The sequence below is a fragment of the Letharia lupina genome (genome assembly GCF_014066315.1).
Source record: "Letharia lupina isolate WasteWater1 chromosome Unknown contig_11, whole genome shotgun sequence".
NCBI lineage: Eukaryota > Fungi > Ascomycota > Lecanoromycetes > Lecanorales > Parmeliaceae > Letharia > Letharia lupina.
The window spans coordinates 1,665,696-1,685,981 of NW_023502980.1; the positions used below are offsets into that span (position 1 = coordinate 1,665,696).

General features: G+C 45.2%; 5 protein-coding genes and 1 non-coding gene across 6 annotated transcripts; 4 read left to right on the plus strand and 2 right to left on the minus strand.

Annotated features, from left to right (window-relative positions):
* Window positions 1-1,607: 1,607 nt before the first annotated feature.
* Window positions 1,608-2,972, plus strand: HO133_001053 (uncharacterized protein; the record flags this gene model as incomplete). Its single annotated transcript, XM_037291986.1, has 1 exon — window positions 1,608-2,972. One exon carries the CDS (start codon window positions 1,608-1,610, stop codon window positions 2,970-2,972), a length of 1,365 nt encoding a protein of 454 aa, XP_037152348.1.
* Window positions 2,973-5,375: 2,403 nt separating this feature from the next.
* On the minus strand, window positions 5,376-5,447 carry HO133_001054. The gene has a single exon. It is a non-coding gene; the product is annotated as a tRNA-Met (tRNA).
* A 2,630-nt stretch (window positions 5,448-8,077) lies between these two features.
* Window positions 8,078-9,702, plus strand: HO133_001055 (uncharacterized protein; the record flags this gene model as incomplete). The annotated part of the gene is made up of 5 exons (XM_037291987.1): window positions 8,078-8,100; window positions 8,150-8,999; window positions 9,069-9,185; window positions 9,296-9,591; window positions 9,693-9,702. The coding sequence occupies 5 exons, from the start codon at window positions 8,078-8,080 to the stop codon at window positions 9,700-9,702; spliced, it is 1,296 nt and encodes a 431-aa protein (XP_037152349.1).
* A 1,382-nt stretch (window positions 9,703-11,084) lies between these two features.
* Window positions 11,085-12,409, plus strand: HO133_001056 (uncharacterized protein; the record flags this gene model as incomplete). Its single annotated transcript, XM_037291988.1, has 3 exons — window positions 11,085-11,300; window positions 11,350-11,897; window positions 12,022-12,409. 3 exons carry the CDS (start codon window positions 11,085-11,087, stop codon window positions 12,407-12,409), a joined length of 1,152 nt encoding a protein of 383 aa, XP_037152350.1.
* A 205-nt stretch (window positions 12,410-12,614) lies between these two features.
* HO133_001057 (uncharacterized protein) lies at window positions 12,615-15,163 on the minus strand (the record flags this gene model as incomplete). Its single annotated transcript, XM_037291989.1, has 10 exons — window positions 12,615-12,734; window positions 12,783-13,144; window positions 13,193-13,393; window positions 13,457-13,556; window positions 13,611-13,676; window positions 13,729-13,842; window positions 14,010-14,471; window positions 14,629-14,689; window positions 14,761-14,889; window positions 14,940-15,163. The coding sequence occupies 10 exons, from the start codon at window positions 15,161-15,163 to the stop codon at window positions 12,615-12,617; spliced, it is 1,839 nt and encodes a 612-aa protein (XP_037152351.1).
* Window positions 15,164-15,998: 835 nt separating this feature from the next.
* On the plus strand, window positions 15,999-18,965 carry HO133_001058 (uncharacterized protein; the record flags this gene model as incomplete). Its single annotated transcript, XM_037291990.1, has 4 exons — window positions 15,999-16,402; window positions 16,453-18,242; window positions 18,347-18,610; window positions 18,799-18,965. 4 exons carry the CDS (start codon window positions 15,999-16,001, stop codon window positions 18,963-18,965), a joined length of 2,625 nt encoding a protein of 874 aa, XP_037152352.1.
* Between the last annotated feature and the right edge of the window lie 1,321 nt (window positions 18,966-20,286).

Sequence of the window (20,286 nt, forward strand, 5' to 3'; positions counted from 1 at the left end):
ACTTGAACGTGGACGTTTGCTAAGTTCTCCCATCCTCAACGAATGTTTGAAAAGCTTTTTATGAAGCGTATCATACTACCATCGCACTTATACGTCTTGCCTTACGTGAGGTTGATATATATCACAATATGTGTCTGGTAAGTAATTTTTCGGCGCTAACAAGCCGACAGCTTCTACTGAAGCTTGTCGAAGACTACTGACAGCTCTATCCATGTTGTTTACCCGCGTAAGCTAACCACGAGTACCTTCGGTTATGCTTTGGAAGCTACCTAGCCAACGGTATCAAAAGGCCTATATGGTATTGAGTATAACAACCTGCATGATGCTCTGATGAGAGATAAGGAGGGTAGGGACTCGTACTGGTACCAGATTATCTTGATACCAAAGCGTCATGTTTGTATTGGGGTTTTCGGTGAGTGGAGGTGCTTGGGGTGTTGGACACGCAATGAGGGCGAGAGCTAGAGCTTGGTGGTGATTTACAAATGCGCTGATCTTTCACTTAGGATTGAGGCTTGTATAAGCCGACTTCCTCAATTCAACGAAACTATTGACGAAGCCTTCGCGTACGGTGTTTGAAGCCCATCTAAGATGATGGCAATCTTGTAAGGCTTAGGACTGCGGAACGTGGACGTAGACAATGAGAGGCTAAGTCATGATTGAGACGATGGGTTTCTTTTGCTCGTTGAACACAAAGGCGCGGTTTGAACCAAGATTCTGGGAACAGGCTCAGGATTTACTTCGCATGAGGCATGTTTTGCAGGCTCAGCCGCAATCAGTACACGAAGCCTCGTCCCTCAATAGACAAGACCTCTGCTGCAAAGATCCAGGCAAAAGTTTTGAATTCATACGTTTTCAATCTCGGTCTTGATGGATCGAGCCATTAACGAATCTCACTCTACTTGCACCGTATGGCCTTCAAGCAATAATCTTTAAGGAGATTGACAGCCCGGTTTATCCCCTGCTTATTCCCGAAGGATTCGGTGATCTGCAGGGCTGCAGCCCAAAAGTACTTGCATATACCGCGCAATACAGCCTTGGAAAAGGGAATGAAATCCATTGCTCTCGATTGGTTGACTGGATGAATGTTTCGACTTCCCCCCCTCAGCATGCACCAAGCGATACATTGGGCCTAGGCCTGCATCCACCACCCCAAGCCCCACAGGAACACCCACAAATTATCTTTTTGCTCCGCCGCTCTGAAATAGCTACCAAAACCTTTTGATTGTTTGCAATTGGAGCAATATGCAGCCTTTGAATTGGCGAAGCGAAAGAATGCTCGATGACTTCATGACATTTTGAACAAGGCGCAGTGCAGATGCGAGTGATGAGCGTCGGCTCCCAGTGCCCTACGTGAGTCGACCAATGATGTTACGCTACATGCGGTGCATGCAATGCTGACAGCAGAAAGTAGGCATGGTAAAGAAGATGCCATCTTTGACCCAGGTCTGATCTCCTCCGTGGTTATAGTCATTGATATCCGAGGTGGTAAGTTCCTTTTATTCCAAAGCAGCCAAAGACATGAACTTGATGCCGCTCTTGCATCTTCGCGTCTTCATTCCAAGCAACCGACAGGAATTTGCTATCTTACTTCTCTTCCCTCGTCCGCCATGTCCCATTCATTTTGCGACGAAAATCAAGGAACTATCGGTCTAGCCTTTACCTGGATACTCTTATCCTTCGGTATCCTTACCGTGAGCTTGCGAATCTACGTTCGCTCGGGTGTCAATGGCAAAATTGGGTGGGATGACTACACAGCAGTGGCAAGTCTGGTTAGTACACCGTCTTACCTGCGCTTTGCGTTTACCTCTGTCGTTGCACGATTTCCAAACCGCATGAAGGATAAATGGCTCACACTAGCGCTCATCCAGGCCGTAGGAATCCTAGCCGGCGGTTTCTTCACCAAAATGATCACCTCGGGTATGGGTCGACATGTATCCTGCCTTCCCCCACAATCTGTCATTGCCATGCTCGAATTCAGTGCTATCTCTGAAGCCCTCAACGTCTTCGGCATTGGCGTCGTCAAGATCTCCGTCTGCTTAGCCCTTCTCCGAGTCGTGGAACGCGCTCGCCGCGGGATCACTTTGTTCCTCCGGTCCCTCCTCGTTTTCGTCGCCGTCACCCACCTAGCGCTAGCGCTGCTCTTCTTCCTGCATTGTAGACCCCTGGCCGCGCTTTGGAACCCGAAGGTCCAAGGATCGTGCTTATCAACGCACACGACGGTTCTGGCGGGATATGTTGGCTTTGCTGTTGATGTTGTGACGGATTTGGTGTGTGCCGGTATACCTGTCTTGGTCATCCATCGGCTGCAGATGAGCTTTCGAACCAAGGTCGCGTTGTGTGTGCTTATGGGCTTGGGGGTCTTTACCGCAGGATGTGCGGTGGCTAAAGCTATCACGTTAAGGGGCGTCTTTGCGGATGACTATACGTTCGGCTTCACGAAGCCTGCGACTTGGGCTGCTGTTGAGCAGTTTGTTGGGATCATCATTACTTCAATTCCCGCTCTACGTCCATTGTTGAGAAGCTTCCTGGAGCAATCTCACAATCGCTCTGGTATTCGGAGGTACATATTCTGGGGGAGCAAGACTGGTAGCTTTGGTTTCGGTAAGAAAGGCAGTCCACAACAACAAGAGCAACAACAGCAACAATATCAACAACAGAAACAGCAACAGGTCTCTCGCTCCGAATCGAGTGTGCAAGAAAGCGTACGGACGAAGAACACATTCTTACCTTGGCATAGAGACAGTCGAGGATTGCCTTTCAGCAGTAGTGACTCGAATCAGGCGACTGCGGTCTATAAAGAATCCTCGAAAGGCGGCACGGGACAGGTAGATCCAGAGAAGGTACTTCTTGGCGATAGGTTTGGCGATAGGTTTGGCGATGTGGTTGGAAGGGACTATCTGAAGGGGTGGTCACTTCCTGATATTGCGGATCGAAGGTCGGCGATGATCGCTATACCGGTGTTCGACGTATGACAATTAGCATGCAAAGGGGCTAATTACTGATCCATACCCCAAAACCATGAATCCTTACCGAGTCATACCCAGGAAATGGCCAATTACCAAATCAGACCCCACTGGGGTGTGAATCAGTAACTAGCCCGCATGCAAACTTTGAAATTATCACTGTCTTTTCTCATCGTGTATCATCGAAAAGAAAACTGCTCAGCCTTTGTGCGGCCCCGTTCTTCCTTTCCTACTCATCGAGATCGGCAAGGTCGGACATTCCAATCCTCTCCGGAGATAGGTGACATCTTCCAATCTCTCAAAATGATAGAAAGCTTTCGCATCTTCCTCACTTCTGCATGCGAGGAGTTTCATTTGCTCCTGCTGTCTCTGAAAGACGACAGAGTGGAGACTCGACCAGATCTTGCCTCGCTTTGAAACGTCCGTAATGATGATGTTGCAATCTCGTGTTTCAACAACTCGGCAGTGGAAGCTTTCTATACAGATCTTTCAATATGCAGTGAGGAACCCTATATCGGCATTGGTACCAGCAGGTCAAGGTCGAGTGCGTATGGAGAATGACAATAGTGGCCGGGATCGAAGACACTTTGAAGCGACTCAAAATAGTCGCAAAAAGAAAGAAAGCTCATCTTCTGCGGCTGAACCACATAGCTATGCAGCAGAGAAGTCCACACCCACCACACCCAACGTTCAAGTCCGATTCAAGCAATCCTACCTCCCCTACCCCTTTCTGCTCAACGACCCCAATCCAAATGTCCCCGTCCTCCGCATTCCGAATCGTCCACTGAATTTGTGCCGCGCGATGGCTACGGTAGACTTAGCGGAGCCGTTGTCGTTTGGGGCTTCCAATCATGCTCGCTGGGCACGTATTACGCTTGCGCTATCTTCGAAGCAAAGAAGGCCACGGGGCGTGATGGCTAGACATCTTGATCGAGCTTTGCGCTGCCATATTCTGGCTTAATTATCATGAGCCACATGTGAAATGCGAGGCTTGCGGCGGTGGTGAACTCAAGGATCGAGCAGGTGACTTTCTCAGGCAGCTTGCAAAAGGGATTGATGGATGCCATGAACTCTAGTGTTGTGCCTTCTGATGGTGGGAAAGTGTTTAGTAAGATATAAAATATAGTTTAATTATTAATAATAAGATCGAGAAGATCTTCTAATCTAGAGATCTTCTAAGAATTTCTTTAATTAGTATATATAATAGAATAAGATAGAACTAAGCTTGAAAATCTTGAATTTGTATATACAGTTAATTATAAATTCAGAGTCACTACGCGGGTGACAAAAGTGGTTGCACACTAACACCAAATGGAGAATAGGGCGATTCTCCACCAAATTTCTATGCGCCAACACCATTCTTCTCTACTAGAATCCTATTATTTAACCCTCGCCATCTATAATCATCTATAATCTCTTAGATATACTATATATACACTCGTTAATAAATTTCTAAGATATATACTTCTCTTAGCTATTTACTATATAATACTTCGTAAACTAATTATCTTAATATAAATATTTCTTTAATATCTATTTAGAAGACTATTAGTAATTCTTAATTAAGACTAAATCGAGCGAAAATATATAGTTTTTATATATATTAATATTCTCTTTAATCTTTAACTTTCTAATAATATAATTTTTAATATTAATATTATATTTTAAATCTTCGTCTTCTTCTAGAATAAATAAATCGATTTTTTCTTAACGTACTTACTCTATCTAGAGCTTAATAATAGACTTAAGAATCTTATTTCTATAGACTTATTTTATTATCTTTTTATTAATATTAGTTAAGATTTAATAAAATATAAGATTTAATTTAAAATTATAACTTACGCTAGTCTAGATATAATATCGAAATTTCTCATTATTCTTTTCTAGAGATTTCTCGATCTATTATATATAACTTTAATAATATCTCTATTTAAACTTTCGAATAATCTATATCTTATTCTATAAGCTTTAATTAAAATAATACTTATTAGAAAATCGAATAGAGAACTAATTCTCGAGCTCGAGATATCTCTCTTTCATAATATAAGTATATTTTAATCTTCTTTTAGCAAGTCGTCTATTATACTAGCTCTTTCAATACGCTATATATTTATAATAATCTATTACTCTTATACATCGTTAAATAATTCGCTTAGAGATATTTTCTATATTTAGCTCTACTTTAAAGTCTAATTTGTCACGGAAATGCGTGCCTTATCGCTAACCGTTGCGCCAAAGCGCCAAAAGAGCGTGGACCCCTGCCTGAACAGCAAGAATCCCCTAAAGCACACTATATCCGTAACAATTGCACACTTCGAAAAATGGCGCATGTCCTCATGCGCTGGCCTACACGCATAAGTATCGTATATAGGAACCCCCCGGGTGTGACCCCGTAAGCTACTTGTGGCCTGGTGCTCCGCAGGGGATTCGAACACTCCTCCTCCAGGTTATGAGCCTGGCGTGCTGCCAATACACTATGCGGGCCAAGTAACCTATTCAGACTGTCCGGGTCACACCCGGAATCGAACCGGTGTTGCTACCAATTGTCAAGGAAATGGATGACTGGGTCATGAATTCATGTGTGGTGTAAAAGATGCTGGTGAATAGCCTAATTGTCTGATTGGTAGCCACACCTAACCCAGGTCCTCTTCCAAGTCGTCTATACCGTCACTCAACCCGCAGTCACGATATACCGACAGTCAGCCCCCCCGCGCTTCCGCTACGCAGCTAGATTCAGTCTACGCAATCAGACAATTAGGCTATTCACCAGCCTCTTTTACACCACACATGAATTCATGACCCAGTCATCCATTTCCTTGACATAATTACTCTTAAATTAATACTTTTATCTTTATAAGATACTCGTTATCTTATATCTTTAAAATAAGCTTTATTTCTTATATTTAAGCGTTAGAAATTAGAAGAGAAGCTTCGAGATTTAAAGTATTCTTTATAGAATCGTAAATTAAATAACGAGAGTTACGATCTAAATCGTCGATATACTCGTTAATCTAATTCCGGGTAGTACTAAATGAAATACCGATATCTTATTCTATGTGTCGCTATAATTTGTTATTAATTATTCGTTCTTGAATAACTATTCGATGCATAGGAGTATACTATGGCTGATTAGAAATATGGCTACTAAGGGACGATATTGTAATTGTTGAAAGAGAGAAGAATGGTGTTGGCGCATAGAAATTTGGTGGGGGATTGCCCTATTCTCCATTTGGTGTTAGTGTGCAACCACTTTTGTCACCCGCGTGCTACGCTCTTTGATTAGATCGGCTAAGTCATCGCGGGTAAATAAATTAGCGTTCATAACCATCAAAATCTTACCCTTTCATACCTCTCTCATTAAAAAAATAGATATACGTTATTAACATATAGAATAACTTTTTTATTTTCTATTAAAATTTTAAGAATTTTTTTTAAAATTATAGAATAAGATATAGGCTTTTAGATAAAAAAAGAACTTTTAAATTTAGTCTTATAATTATTAAAGCGTAAGAAATTTAAATATCGCTTATTAAAGTTCACTTATTAAAATTCGCTCGATAGCCGAATAGCTTTAATTAGATACATATTATTTAATTTTAAAATAACATTTTTATTCTCTATTAAAATTTTAAGATTTCTTTTTTAAATTATAGAATAAAATATAAGCTTTTAAATAAATAAAAATTCTTAAATTTAATCTTATAATTATTAAAGCGTAAGGAATTTAAATATCGCTTATTAAAGTTCGCTTACTAAAGATTACTTATCTATTTACTCGATAGTCTTAATTAAAAAAATAATTATAAATTTAATTTATAGGCCTTTACTCGTAATTATATAATATTAGAATTTATCTATATATTTTTAACTTTAATTTTTAAATAGAGATAAGATATTATATTAAGAGAATATATAATTATATCTCATAATCGCTCGTAATACGTTTCTCGAGAATTTCTTTAGAAATTATTAAACTTTATAATATAATAGTAATATTATTATCTAATAGTAATATTACTATTAATTAATATTATTTAAAAGAATATAATTAATAGAAATAAGTCTTCTTATTTACTTAGACGAAAAGCGTAGAATTTAAATCGCTATTACGTTAAAATTTCTAATTTTTATAGATTATTTATCTAGATATTATCTTTTCTTATAGAATTTAATTTATTACTAGTTAAAAAGATATGAAATTTTTTAAACTTAGAATTTTTCAACTTTTACTTCTTTTCTTTAAAAATTTATATCTTTATAATCTATTTATAGAATCTTATAATTCTTAAAGCTCTATAACGAGACTAGTTTATTTTATACGAAACGATTTTAAAATACGATAATTTATATATAAAATATCGAGTAGAATTAGAAATATTCTATATCTTTTAGAATAATATATCGAAAATTACTTAAATTTCATACTAAATATTATATCTTTTCGATCTTTATAAATTATAAATTAACTTATAATTTAAATATATTTAAATATTTATCTCTTAAAGTTAAAATCTTAATTATTAAATCTTAATCTTAACGTTAAACTTATATAATATTTCTATATACGTATTAAAGATATAGAACTAATAATTAACTAATAAAAAGTTAAATATTATATTTTAAAAATATATAATTATCGATAAAGTCTTAAGTAAGAAAGTTTCTAGAATTTAAAAATACTCTTAGAATCTCTATAAAATATATCTAATATGAAATTATTTTATACTATAGCTACTTATACCCTATATCTTATTAATATAGGTCGAAATATTCTATATATATAATCTTGCCAAGACTCTCCAGAGATGATTAGTAAAACCCCTCTGCCGACCTTAAAGTAGACGCTTCCCAACCTGACCGCGGAAACCCTTCGCTCCATACCCGATACGGTAGGCTCAGATGTTGCTGTCCGTTGATTTCGGGTGCCCTTTGTCTTCTATACATCCCAGCATATCTCATCCTCCCTTCAAACACCTATTTCACTCCATGTTCGTCCAGCCTTGAGCAAGCTGACTTGCTTATCGACTTTATCTCCATTATCCTTTAAGCACGTCAGACCGTAAATTGGTGTATCACTTTGCGAGACTCTATTGTTTTCTGGTTGGACTCGTGGTATGATATCCCCACATTTACCCCTGTAAGCAGCCGTTTCTTCCTACATCTTCACAGCACTGACATTCCGTAAGCTTGGGCAGTGATCCTGCTGCCAACTCCATCAAAGCGTCCTCGTCACTAGATTCACGTAGATCACTGGTGCTACAAGCCGATGGACACCTCGGGGAGCTGGATGCGCCTGAAGTATCAGACTCTTTTTCCCCATCCGTCGTCGATGAAACCTTATCCAGCAGCAATCCTCGGGCCCAACCCCATGCTTCCTTGACATTCGTCAACGGCCTCGCTCTCGTCCTCGGCCTTCAGATCGGCTCCGGAATCTTCTCTGCTCCTTCCCAAGTGAGCAATCACGTACCATCTCCAGGCGCAGCCGTCTTGATTTGGCTTGTGGGAGGCATCATGGTCTGGACAGGCGCCGCCTCGTTCATCGAACTCGGACTAGCAATACCTAAGAATGGAGGTATCCAGGAATATCTCAAGGCCTGTTATGGTGATTATCTCGGATTTCTCTTTACATGGATATGGATCGCCATATCAAAGCCTTGTGCCATGGCAATGATTGCGATGATTTTTGCCGAAAACTTGAGCATTGCGGCCGGGCCCGTCGACGTACTTTCTGCGTGGGAAGTAAAGGTTCTTGCAATACTAGGACTCTTCTTGATTACCTGCATCAACTGTCTTGGTACGATTGCCGGAGCACGGGCTGCGAACGCGTTTCTGATCTTGAAGCTACTCGCGGTTTTCTCAATTGCTGCCACTGGCATAGTCATGGGTGTAACAGGCCGTCGTTCCCATGAAACAGAGCCCGAGTGGTTCGCAAGTGATCCAGATCCGCATCGCCAGACCATGCTCAACTGGGCTAAGGCAGGTGAGTACATTACAGCTATTTACGGCGCACTTTTCTGCTACGGTGGATGGGAATCGGTGAGTACTATCTGATCTTCCTGTCACTCATCCTAACCATTATGCTAACGCCTACATCTACGAGCTCAGATCGGCTTCGTTGCTGGCGAGATGACTGACCCATCTCGTGATTTACCTCGAGTAATCAACACTGCCATGTTTGTGGCCGTTAGTGGCTTCGTTCTTATGAATATCGCACTTTTCATGGTAATTCCGTTTGAAACGATGAGAGAAAGAAGCGTTGTTGCAGTGGTCGGTGCTCCCGATAGACTTGCACACCCTTAGGAAGGCAGAGTCGATATTGACACACCAGCCAGGAGTTTGGTCTGCACGTTTTCGGAGCTACCGGCGGCACGGTCTATTCTTTAGTCGTTTCAGCATCTTGTTTGGGGGCTTTGAATGCGAATGTCTTTGCAACTGGGAGACTAATTGTCGCCGCGAGTAAGAACCATTACTTTCCCAAGTTTTTCGGCAACGATCATTGCTCTGCGAGAGAAGAAGAGTCGCTTTCTACAAGGAAGGCACTGCAAAGGTTCCCAGCTCTTGTGTCCGCTGGCATCTTGTGGTTCGCCGAGAGAACGGAGACTCTGCGCTGGGACAAGAAAGTACCCATGTAAGTCAATTCAGACCACCGAAATTGCTTCAAAATGGGCTGACCCCGTAGATATGCAATGATCATGAACGCATCTATTGCAACACTCTACGTCGTCGTAGGGACTTTTGACAGCTTGGTAACATTTGTAGGTATGATATCCACGTCAGCTTCTTAAACTATGATCATGATCGTTAAATGCTATGCAGGTATTTCAGAATATTCGTTCTTTCTACTGGCCGTCCTTGGAATCTTCATACTCCGTCGTCGCGGAAAAGCTCTTAATAAACGGGACAAAACATGGACCTTTAACCCTGTTATATTTTGCGCGTTCAGTGCCTTCCTCGTTATACGGGGCATTATTACAGATCCAATACAGGGACTCATAATCTTCAGCCTAGCCGTGATTGGATGGGCAATGTTTAGGAGAGTCTCTGCGGCCGGGCTGATCTGAGGTAAATGACTCGATACGAGCACTTTGAGTCATACCTCTATGCGTTCGGTGGTCTTTGGGGCGGGGCTTGCATGGAGAGGCTAATGCAAAGGGCGGGTGAAGTGGCCATCTAGGACATCGGAATTTGCGGGCCAAGAGCCCATCATGCATGTCGAGCCTTGTCTAGGCAACACAAAGCGCCACCAGAAGACGTCGAAAGATTTCCACCGTGTCACATGCTTGACTCGCCCAATTGAACTTGAGGGAAATCTGCGAGGCTGCAAGGCAGCGCGTAAGCCAAAAAACCCACAAATAAAGTGTGTGGACCCTGAATGATAAGGCATTGAATGATTTGAATATCGTTGTGTTAATGGATGCACCCCCACCTTGCTCGCGACAATGACTGGTCCCTTGAAGGCAAATCTATGGCCAATGAATCGCTGGCACAACCCCTCAAGGAATGAGGCTCAAGACCATGAGAGTAAGCTCGACCAATATCACGTATGATACACCCCTAGCTGATGTTGAGAATAACAAAGGTCGTTGTCAGTGAAACCATATCAAAGGGAACGATAATATTCTAATGTCCTACCTCCATGGCTCTATGCAAGGTTCGCAGCTATAAGGCACTTGCTAGAAGCTTTCCGGGACTGACAAGGTATACCGGCCGCTCTTATGCAACGGCGCCGCCGCTTGTTGTACCACATGAGAGGATTGAAGAGCATCCTCGAGCATTTCGCTTATACACCAAAAGTCATATCGCCACGCTTTTTGAACGTTATGCCCCCAGGTTGGATCCCACCTCTTACCTGGCTGCCGCTCAAGTCTTCCCCATGAGGGCCAACAACTATGTCGTAGAAGATCTCATCGATTGGTTGGTCTCCGAGTCTTCCTACTCCCTGTAAAAATCATAACAGTCTGAACAAGATTTGGAAGGGAGATAGTATTGTTTACCTTAACTTTGGTTGACGTGCTCTCTGACCGTGAATCTTTGCTGCTCTAATGCTAAAGCCTTTGCCAATATAACAGGTCCAATGTGCCCGCCGATCCAATCTTTCAGCTTGTTTTTCCCCAACCAGCAATGCTTTCGCACCATGATCTCGATTCAATGGTCTCCGCCGTCTCCCAGGTCGGACTCTCCAAAGTATCTTTGCGCGAAAAGGCCGAGAAGATCCGTGCTACTCTCAACCCGCATCCTGCAGGCCAGAAGGAGGAGAATGTGCCTATTCTGCACGATCAAGAGATGCTTGGTACGCAGCACAAGTACCGTGAAACGATACTCTTTTTCCCCACAGAGGTCGGAGCCCAGTTGTTCAAGTTTTGCAGACCTTGCTCATTGACTGTAGGGTCAATACTGTCATTCTTTCTGTACTTATTGCTTCCGCTGGGCTCAATTTACCTCCGTCGGATCGGAACAACAATTCCAGTCCAAAGAGGTCAAGCACCTAAAACGCTACATCAGTCAGCATCCACGCGTGAAGGATCTTCTCTTTACTGGGGGTGATCCCTTGGTGATGTCGTCTCGAACCTTGCGAAGCTATATATCGCCTCTGCTGAACAGTTCAGATACTCAGCACTTGAACACCATCAGACTAGGGACAAAATCCCTAGCTTACTGGCCATACCGCTTTTCCTCCGACCCAGACTCCAGGTCCCTCTTACAGCTGTTCTCCGAAATCGTGGATTCAGGGAAACATATTACTATACAAGCGCATTTCACCCACCCCCGGGAACTTGAGCATCCGGCTGCACAGAAAGCAATGAGGCTGATCAATATGACGGGGGCACAGATCAGGTGCCAAGGTCCCCTTATACGAGGGATCAATGATGATCCTTCGACCTGGGCGAGGATGTGGGATCTGCAGACCAGACTGGGTGCTGTACCTTATTACATGTAGGTAACTATCGTATTTTCCAGGATTTACCGACTCTTGGACGAGGCCTTTCCATTTTTGGTGGCATGGAAAGATTGGCTTTGGTCGGCAAACATTGCTGATACGTACTCGCATCTGACGTAGGTTTGTGGAGCGTGATACCGGAGCCAAGGACTACTTTTCGGTTCCCCTCGCATCGGCCTACTCGATTTTCAGTTCCGCGGTTGCTAGCGTTCCTGGTACCGCGCGGACTGCTCGAGGACCCTCGATGTCAGCGTCTCCAGGCAAAATTGGTATAGTTGGCATTGAAGAAATCTCTGGAGAACGTGTTTTCGCACTGAAGTTCTTCCAAGCGCGAAATCCGGCCTGGACAGAGCGGCTATTTTTCGCAAAGTTCGATGCGAGGGCTACCTGGCTTGACGAGCTGAAGCCTGCATTTGGAGAGAGTAATTTTTTCTTTGAGCAAGAATATTGTGACATCAGTGCAAAGACTGGCAATAGGCAAGGCTCCTCTGGGCAATTTTTCAATTGAAGACACCAGAATGTCTTTACTGTTGGCGAAGTCGCAGCTGGTCTTGAGAACATCGGACTATACTAGAAAATATATGACAGGTATCAAGCTTTGGATGCTTGGTTCCTTATTCTACTTGCTCCAACAGGTAATAGAATGGGAATCTAGCTCTTGACTGACATCTTTCTAGCAGATTCAAGATATACTGAATTCCACACACAGCCCATTACATTTCATCCTGATCGCGGTGTCGGCGACAAATTACAAGATCCCAGAATTCCTTCAACTTGTCTAGATAGAGCATGGCACCCTTAACTACACAGGCCGCAAAGCCACTCAATCGACGCTTTGTTGAGAATTAGACTAGAACTTTCATGGACAATCTCAGACTCACTTCAAAGGTAATGTGCACAGTCAAACCTTCCGTGCGCTCCTGAAGAGGCTCCGAGTCGTATCCAAGGAAGTGAAGAATGTGTCGATCCCAGAGCCAGTAAGCTGCACCTGCTGCGAAGCAAGCAGTCCCAACTGTCGGACCAACCCATGAAGCTACGACCCGTTCTTTGGTGTGTAATGTGTTCTGTAGGCTTGCGGGGAACCAATCCACCACGAAGACGAACAGATTGGCGACTATGTATATCCCTGTGAGAGGGAATAAGTACCATAGTCCTAAGCTGCTGCCCTTGGGCGACCACTTTTGGCCCTCGTATTCGAAGGATTTCAAATGGGGTGCAGCCAGCAGTGCAATTCCAAGGACCACTATATACAGTGAGTCTGGAATTTAACAGACGGGGACCGACCACTCACTTGCAACGACCGTTCTATCATAGTAGAAGATGGTGCTGAAGACGAGATAACCGTTGGCATTCGAGAGTGGTGTTGCGATGATAAAAACGGTGGAAAAAATGAAGTGAAGTAATAACGCTGGCCCTGGCGTATCATATCTGGTGGACTTCGCAAAATATGCAGGGAAAGGAAGGATGCCAAGACGAGCTATCTCCTGTTTGACTGTTTCGAAATCCCCTCAGCATTACTAGCTCCTGGCATTTGGAGCATATCCATAGCACTCACCTCTTACTGCGGAATACGTGGCTGACATGATATTTCCGGCTGCAGAGATCGCCAGCAGTGTCCCCGATGCCGTGCGTGTCTTTGGAGATGGCCCGAACACCTTGGCAGATGGGTCGTGATCAGTATGGGTGAAATGGGTTTGAAAGTTGCTCACCTTCGAGAAGAATAAGGAAAGAACGTCCGATGAGTTGATCAGCTCTTCTGTGGAGCAAGCCGCGAACTTGAGATCCTATCAGCTATGACCCGTGATTGGGCTAATAGTCAAGACCCACCAGCGAAACGTTCACCATAATGTAGAAAAACCAGACTATCAAAATGGTGAACTTGGCTCCTCGACGAAATACTCTTGTTTCGTCTCCAGGCGGCCTCCGAACTTCCTCCAAGATCTTCCAAGTTTCAAACGAGGTCAGCTTCTCACAACGCATGCTCAACGATCAGAAAATGATGTCGCTCGTGTGCAACATAGGCCGACAAAATTTGAGTGCTGATTATGCCAATGTGGTAAACTGCCTTCTAATTTTTTAAAAGGTCAAGATAGGAAAATGTGGCTCACAAAATTTGCGTTCTCATAGCCGCTGTATACTCTGAAAATGTCCAGCATGGCAATCGAGACCGGGTACAGTTTGAGCGTCGTTCCAGCGAAAGCATCGCTCAGATTCTTGACCCCATAGGGATCATCCAGCACTGCTGCAACAGGCGTGCGTTCGTTCCGGAGAGCACACAGTCCAAGGATCGATACGATGGAGAGAAAGGTAATCTTATAGACGGCAAAGGCGTTGGCGAAGCGCACATAGTTGATCCGGGAGAAAGCCTGGAGTAGGCAGACGGCTGCAATGAGCAATATAGCGAATAATTTCTGCAGGCGTGGATCCAGAACGGTGCCCTCGACAGTGCTGGCCAGGAGAACAGATTGGCCGAAAACCAGACTGTTCGCTTGGCTTCCACTGAGGATGATGTAGAAGATGGAATACGTGTAAGTCATTAGGAGCTTTGGTTTCGTCCAAACAAAGTCGATCTAATGTCACAGTATCAGCAGAATTTGAGACGGTTGTGATCTTTTATCATGTGCACTACGGCTGTCCGGACACCAGATTCTCACATCGACTGAGGCATCCGGTCTCTAGAATGGTAAAAGGCGCAGGAGCCGTCCAAATTAGGAGAACTCGACTCACATAATGGAGCTCTCCTCCGCTAAGTGGAAATCTGATACCGTATTCCAAGTAAACTGCAAGTCTAGTGGGTGTTTGTTGGTCAGAATAAGGCCAGGATTATGGTTTTTGGGTCACGAAGAAGGTATCGCTCACCCTGCCCAGCTTACTACGCCGCCTAGAAGCCATAAAACAAGACTGATGCCTTTACTACCAGTAATTGCCAGTACTGTTGGCGGCGCAACGAATACTCCGGTTCCAACCATTTTGTTCAAGATCAGCGCACTACAATCACGTCAGCTTGTGAAAGAAAAATATTGTGTGAGGGGCCCCACCTGGTGGAGAAATATCCGAGATGATCCCTTGGCCTTACGAGCTTCAACTTCCCGTGGCTACCAAGGTCGAGATTATCAGGTCGACCAGTCTTTGCCTGGTCTGGGCGCAGCATTCTGCTTTCGTCATCTTGGTAGGCGTCAAGCTCGATCTCATGATTAGAGGTCGGCCGCCGTACGTTGTTTCGCTGCGAACGAACGACAGAGGGCGACGGATTTGTCGACATTCTCCGGTAGTAGACCTCTTTGCCGGCTTCTCAAGTTGTCTTCCGCGAGGGTTCGCTTTAAACCAGAGAAGACTGGCGCAGGTGCCGCTCAGAACAAGAAGCCAGCCGTCCTGCAAAAAATATGCAGCGGTGATTAATAACAGCATTCAACGATTCGAACCGCTGCAGGTTGCAGTGCATTTAAGATGAGGTCTCCCTGGTTGCAGTCGTGTGCCTCTTCTGACAGCGCTCTTAGAGCGGATCTTACGTTTGATGGGCATGCTTCTTGGTGCTTCCGTAAGCCGTGAGTGCAACGCACTCAACATAGCCCAGGCCCCAACGTCTGTATTATCAACGGTCGCGACACGGCAGCGATAAGCCTACGAGGCAAATCTATTACAAGATTACACATTGCCATGCGGCGTTTTATGCGCCAGACCCTGATTCGACTGTTTTCCATGTGGGTGATGTGGCTCCTGCAGTCAGCATGCAATGCTTAAAGGATCTTCAGTCTCAATTTCCTCATTTGTTACGTCTTGCCTTTTCATTGGAGGTTCGCTATCAAAAAACATACAGCAAGGCGATTTCAGGCAATTGACTATACCCAACTCACTCGAGCAGCTCGTCAGGCTTTTCTATCCTACCAATGTCCTCCCTTGTTTGCGTCGTCACTCCGGGGAGTGGATACGAAGGGCCCAACCCCAGATTTCAGTCGAGGCTCGGAACTATTTCCTCCCACTTAGTCGTTATTAATTGCTGTCCGAATCCGCAACCTGCACCTTGGCGCTACAAGGCTCTGCGCATCGACAAGCCACGCGACACATTGGAATGAAGGAGTGCGTGTTGCACAAGCTTGATGGCTGCTTCAGCTGAGAACGAGCCAAGGCGCGATTTGCGGCTCTTAAAAAATGCAAGGTACCTTTTTGGCCGGTATCTGAAGTTCTTCCTACCTGTATCTGCATCATGTGCCAAACTTGCCCATACACTGTCGAGCTTGCAGAATGGCATATATCGATTCAACAGCAGATACAACACGGGCAATGAGCCCCTATCAGTGTACTCTCAACTGACTGTTGGACTCTCTGACACTTTGGTCGCCCTCCGGCGTGATCTGATCTCCTGCGCTCGTCAGTATGAGTCAGACACGCTGGACACCGGTGACTGGTCGTTTGAGCTGGACGATGCGTCGATGGAGCGACTTCAGACACGGCTCAATCCTATTACAATGGGCGTAGAGATCATCAATGAAGCAATGGAAATGTTCGTCCATTACCAGGTTCAAGACCTGTTCACAGATTGACATCAAACAGGGCACTGAACGAGAGTTCTGGGATAAGACCATCAGAAACGGTCGAAGAGATATACAAGCGTATCGACGAAGCCAAGAACAGTTCAGCGCGATTGCAAAAGCTTGTGAACAGCTTCCTTCATGGCATCACGGTACAAACCAAGCTGGAGACTACAGATGGCCGTGACTTGCATACCTTCACCTCCGCCAACATCTCTCACCGCGAGGTTGGGCAAAATGTTGCGGCGAGGCTGAGGCAAAAGACGCAAGAAGCAGTCAGTACCAAGGAGGAGGATGAAGGGCCAATGGCATGGAAGATCCGACACAGTATTTACTGGCTCTCGAAGAGTTCTGACGACTTGAGAGAGTGGAGGTCCGAGAATGGCCTTGCACTCAGCTATCATCCAACACCTGTATCTGACAAAGCATGGCATACGGTTGCGACAATATTCATCGACGCCCTCAAGGCTGCATGGCTGCTTGGCGACTTAGGTGACCTTCGAGCATACAAAGAGCCCAGCTTTGAGATCCAAGAGGTGGTCGCGTGTGCTAAGAAGAAGGTCTTGGGCCTTCTCCAATCCTTCTTCACGGATATATTCACCGTGCCTAACTACGATCTCATCAACGAGCTGGGTGATTTCGACATGTGTACAGACGACGAGCGAGAGCAGAAATCTTCTCATCTCTCCGATTCATCCTCGATCCCCTCGTCGCCTGCTTCGGAGCCAGAAATCATGCGCAATCTCATCAGTGAGCTAGGGGATATCGGCAGATGTACAGACGACGAGCGAGAGCAGAAACCTTCTCAGGTCTCCGATTCGTCCTCCATCCTCTCGTCGCCTGTTTCGGAGCCGGAAGTGATGCGCAGGCATTTTACCAATTCGACTTTTCCTGTGGAGCTGGAAGGTAGCTGTGTATCACTGACTGATTTGCACTCTCACCACGTCCCCTCGGAGCTCGGAGCGGTTCCATCGACGCAAAGGAAAAGCAACTTGTTTCTTTCGAACGCTGGAGGCGTCCATGCTACCAACATCTCACCCCTAGCAGATGGGCTTCATATCACAAATCTCGAGAACGCGTCTGCCGACTATGAAAGTATTGACCACATTTCGGCCCGGCTCCATGAGAACGAATTGTCCAACGCAGAGGCGGAATCTCCAAAACCGGTGTGGACTGGATTCCAACACAACGTTTTCTCGATAGAATCCAACCCTCCACACAACACAGCATTCATCCCAACCCGCGTCCGCATCTTCAAGTTCGACTCGCACCTCTCAAGCTATCTCCACCTCATTACCTACAGGGAAGCTCTCCCGACCAGCCGAAGCGTCATCCAACCCTCCACCGCCGCCCTAGTCCCCGTCTACGCCTTCGCCGCCGACCGCTCCGAAGGCTCAGAACTCTACATCAGCGACTCCGGTCTGCGGCCGAGTCTACGCTACAGATTCGACTGCAGGGATCCCGACGGGAACCATCACCCGTGGGAGCTGTACGGCTTCCAAGGAGCACTCATGGGTGCGTACTTCGAGGGTGACTACAGCGCTGCGAGCGTCTCTCTGCACCGGTGCGGGTCACACACGACCGAGAGGGAGATCTTCCCATGCATACAAGTGTGGACCGACTTCCCGAGCGCCCACCCGGCTCTTGCAGATTCGTCGTCGCCCACGAGCCTATCGACAACGTCGGCATCGTCGTCACCACCCTCCTCGATCTCGAGTAAGACTTTCTCCGCACTGACGAGCCGTCTCACGGACAACGTCAACGACTCGAAGATCTTCATCTTCTCCCGCAACTTCATTTACGTCCTCTTCGGTCCGTTCGCCGACTCCCCTTCTCCCCTCCTTTCCTCACCACTCGAGGTTCATCCGGAAAAAGTATTTGCCGCATGCATCATCGCTGACCCATATCCTCCCTAGTCTCCGACCGCGTCACCTTGCTCCGCCCGAAACAGGGCGGTATACTCCAGCACGGCCGACACCAGAAGAAGCCCCTCGTGCGCTTCGTCCCCAACAAACACAGCGGGACCTCGGCCATCCGAGTGCGGACTTTGAAAGGCACGCGGAGCATGCCCGCGGGGATACCGTTGGATCGTCGGGGCATCAGATACGGAGATCAGGAACGGGCGGAGGCGGGATTTGAGGATTTCCAGAGCCTGGAGTTTGAGTTTGATTGTGAGGATGGTATGGGTCCTTCATTTCATTTCATTTCTTTTTTTCTTTCATTTTCTTTCTTTCCTCCTTCCCTCCCCCATCTTCCCCCCTCTACGCCCCAATCCTCAAACCCACCCACCCCACCGCGAACCGATGGCACTCACCCCACGTCCGGACGTCAAGGGTCGTCGAGGAAGGCTAAATCCGGGCGCAAACAGACGCCGCGACCTTCACCGCCCACTTCAAAGAGTACGTCGCGGATTGGCGGCGGCGCTGCGCGCCCGTTGAGGGTTTCCGCGAGCTCCAGCGGAGTCGCCGCATCACCGTCAGCTCAAGGACTACGTTCCAGGGCGGCGAGGGGCGGCAGACGGTTCCCCAGATTTAATTTTTCCTGGTGGTGGTTGGGGGGGGGGGGTTAAGGGAAGGGTGGTGTTTGGATGCGGCCTTTGATTTTGTTGGTCTTCTTTTTCTTACTTTTTGATTTTTTGGATTGATATTGAAAGCGACTCACCACCAGCTCCGAGAGAGGGCGCTTTCCTGGGGTAACCACGATCCCTCAGATACGTGTGATGGGGCCGACGTGTCCGTCCATCAGTAGCGGAGGATTCTCACTGCTTGATACCAAAGTCCCCGAACGATTTCCCCCACTTCACTTCACTTCTTTCTTGTATCTAGCTAGCATCTACAGAGAGAGAAGCGCAGTTCCTCGTGTATGTGTCGTCGCTCAGCCACCTTGGTTTCTCGAAACGATTCCCTCCACTTTATTTCTTGCTTGACAAAATCTAGAATAAACACATACATATATGCATGCATGCATGTTTTTTATCTTATTTTCTTATCAGAATAGATGAAGTGTAAATTGTCTATTTTTAACTAGCTAGCAAGCATTTACAGAGAGAGAGAGACGCGCAGTGAATGATGAAATCCAAACGAGACGCGATGAGAACTCGGTGTAGGAAAGTCCTAAATGGATTGGATGGTATGCGTACTGTAGCGCAGATTGGAGAGATTGAGCCCGCTTTGCACATGGAGTATGTATGTATGTATGTGTGTATATATTTACCCTAGTTTTCAAGCAGAGATGATGATGATGATGATGATGATGATGCAAAAGCAACATCACACGTGACCAGCCAAGAAGACACGACGACGAAAGCCGCTTGAATCCAATCCAATCCAATCCTTGTACTCTAGGGAAGTTACACTAGACTACAGTGCACTATGCTGTATATAAACCCACGTATACATATATATATATAAATATAAAGCAACAATCTCCTTCGCACATACTCGTGCTGTCCAGAAGTGAGTTCTTTGATAGAGCGAGGACACCAATAGATTAACCGATATTCGGCTAAGTGGAAGGATTTATTGGTGTCCTCGCTCTATCAAAGAACTCACTTCTGGACAGCACGAGTAGACAAGAGTACCAGCCAAAGCCGGCCGGCCTATCGAGTACTTCTAAACCTTAGCCAACGCTAGTATATAGTATCGAAGAGCTATTAAATTAATTTAACTATATTTCTTTAATTAGTAAGAGAGTTATAGTAATAAATAGAGAATATATTCTAACTAATCTTATCGTCTTTTTTATATTTTATTATTATTACCCTTTACTCTTCTATCTCTCTTATATTTTATTATTATTAAATCTTTATATATATTATTTCTAATAATCTTAATATTATATTCTTATTTTATACGCT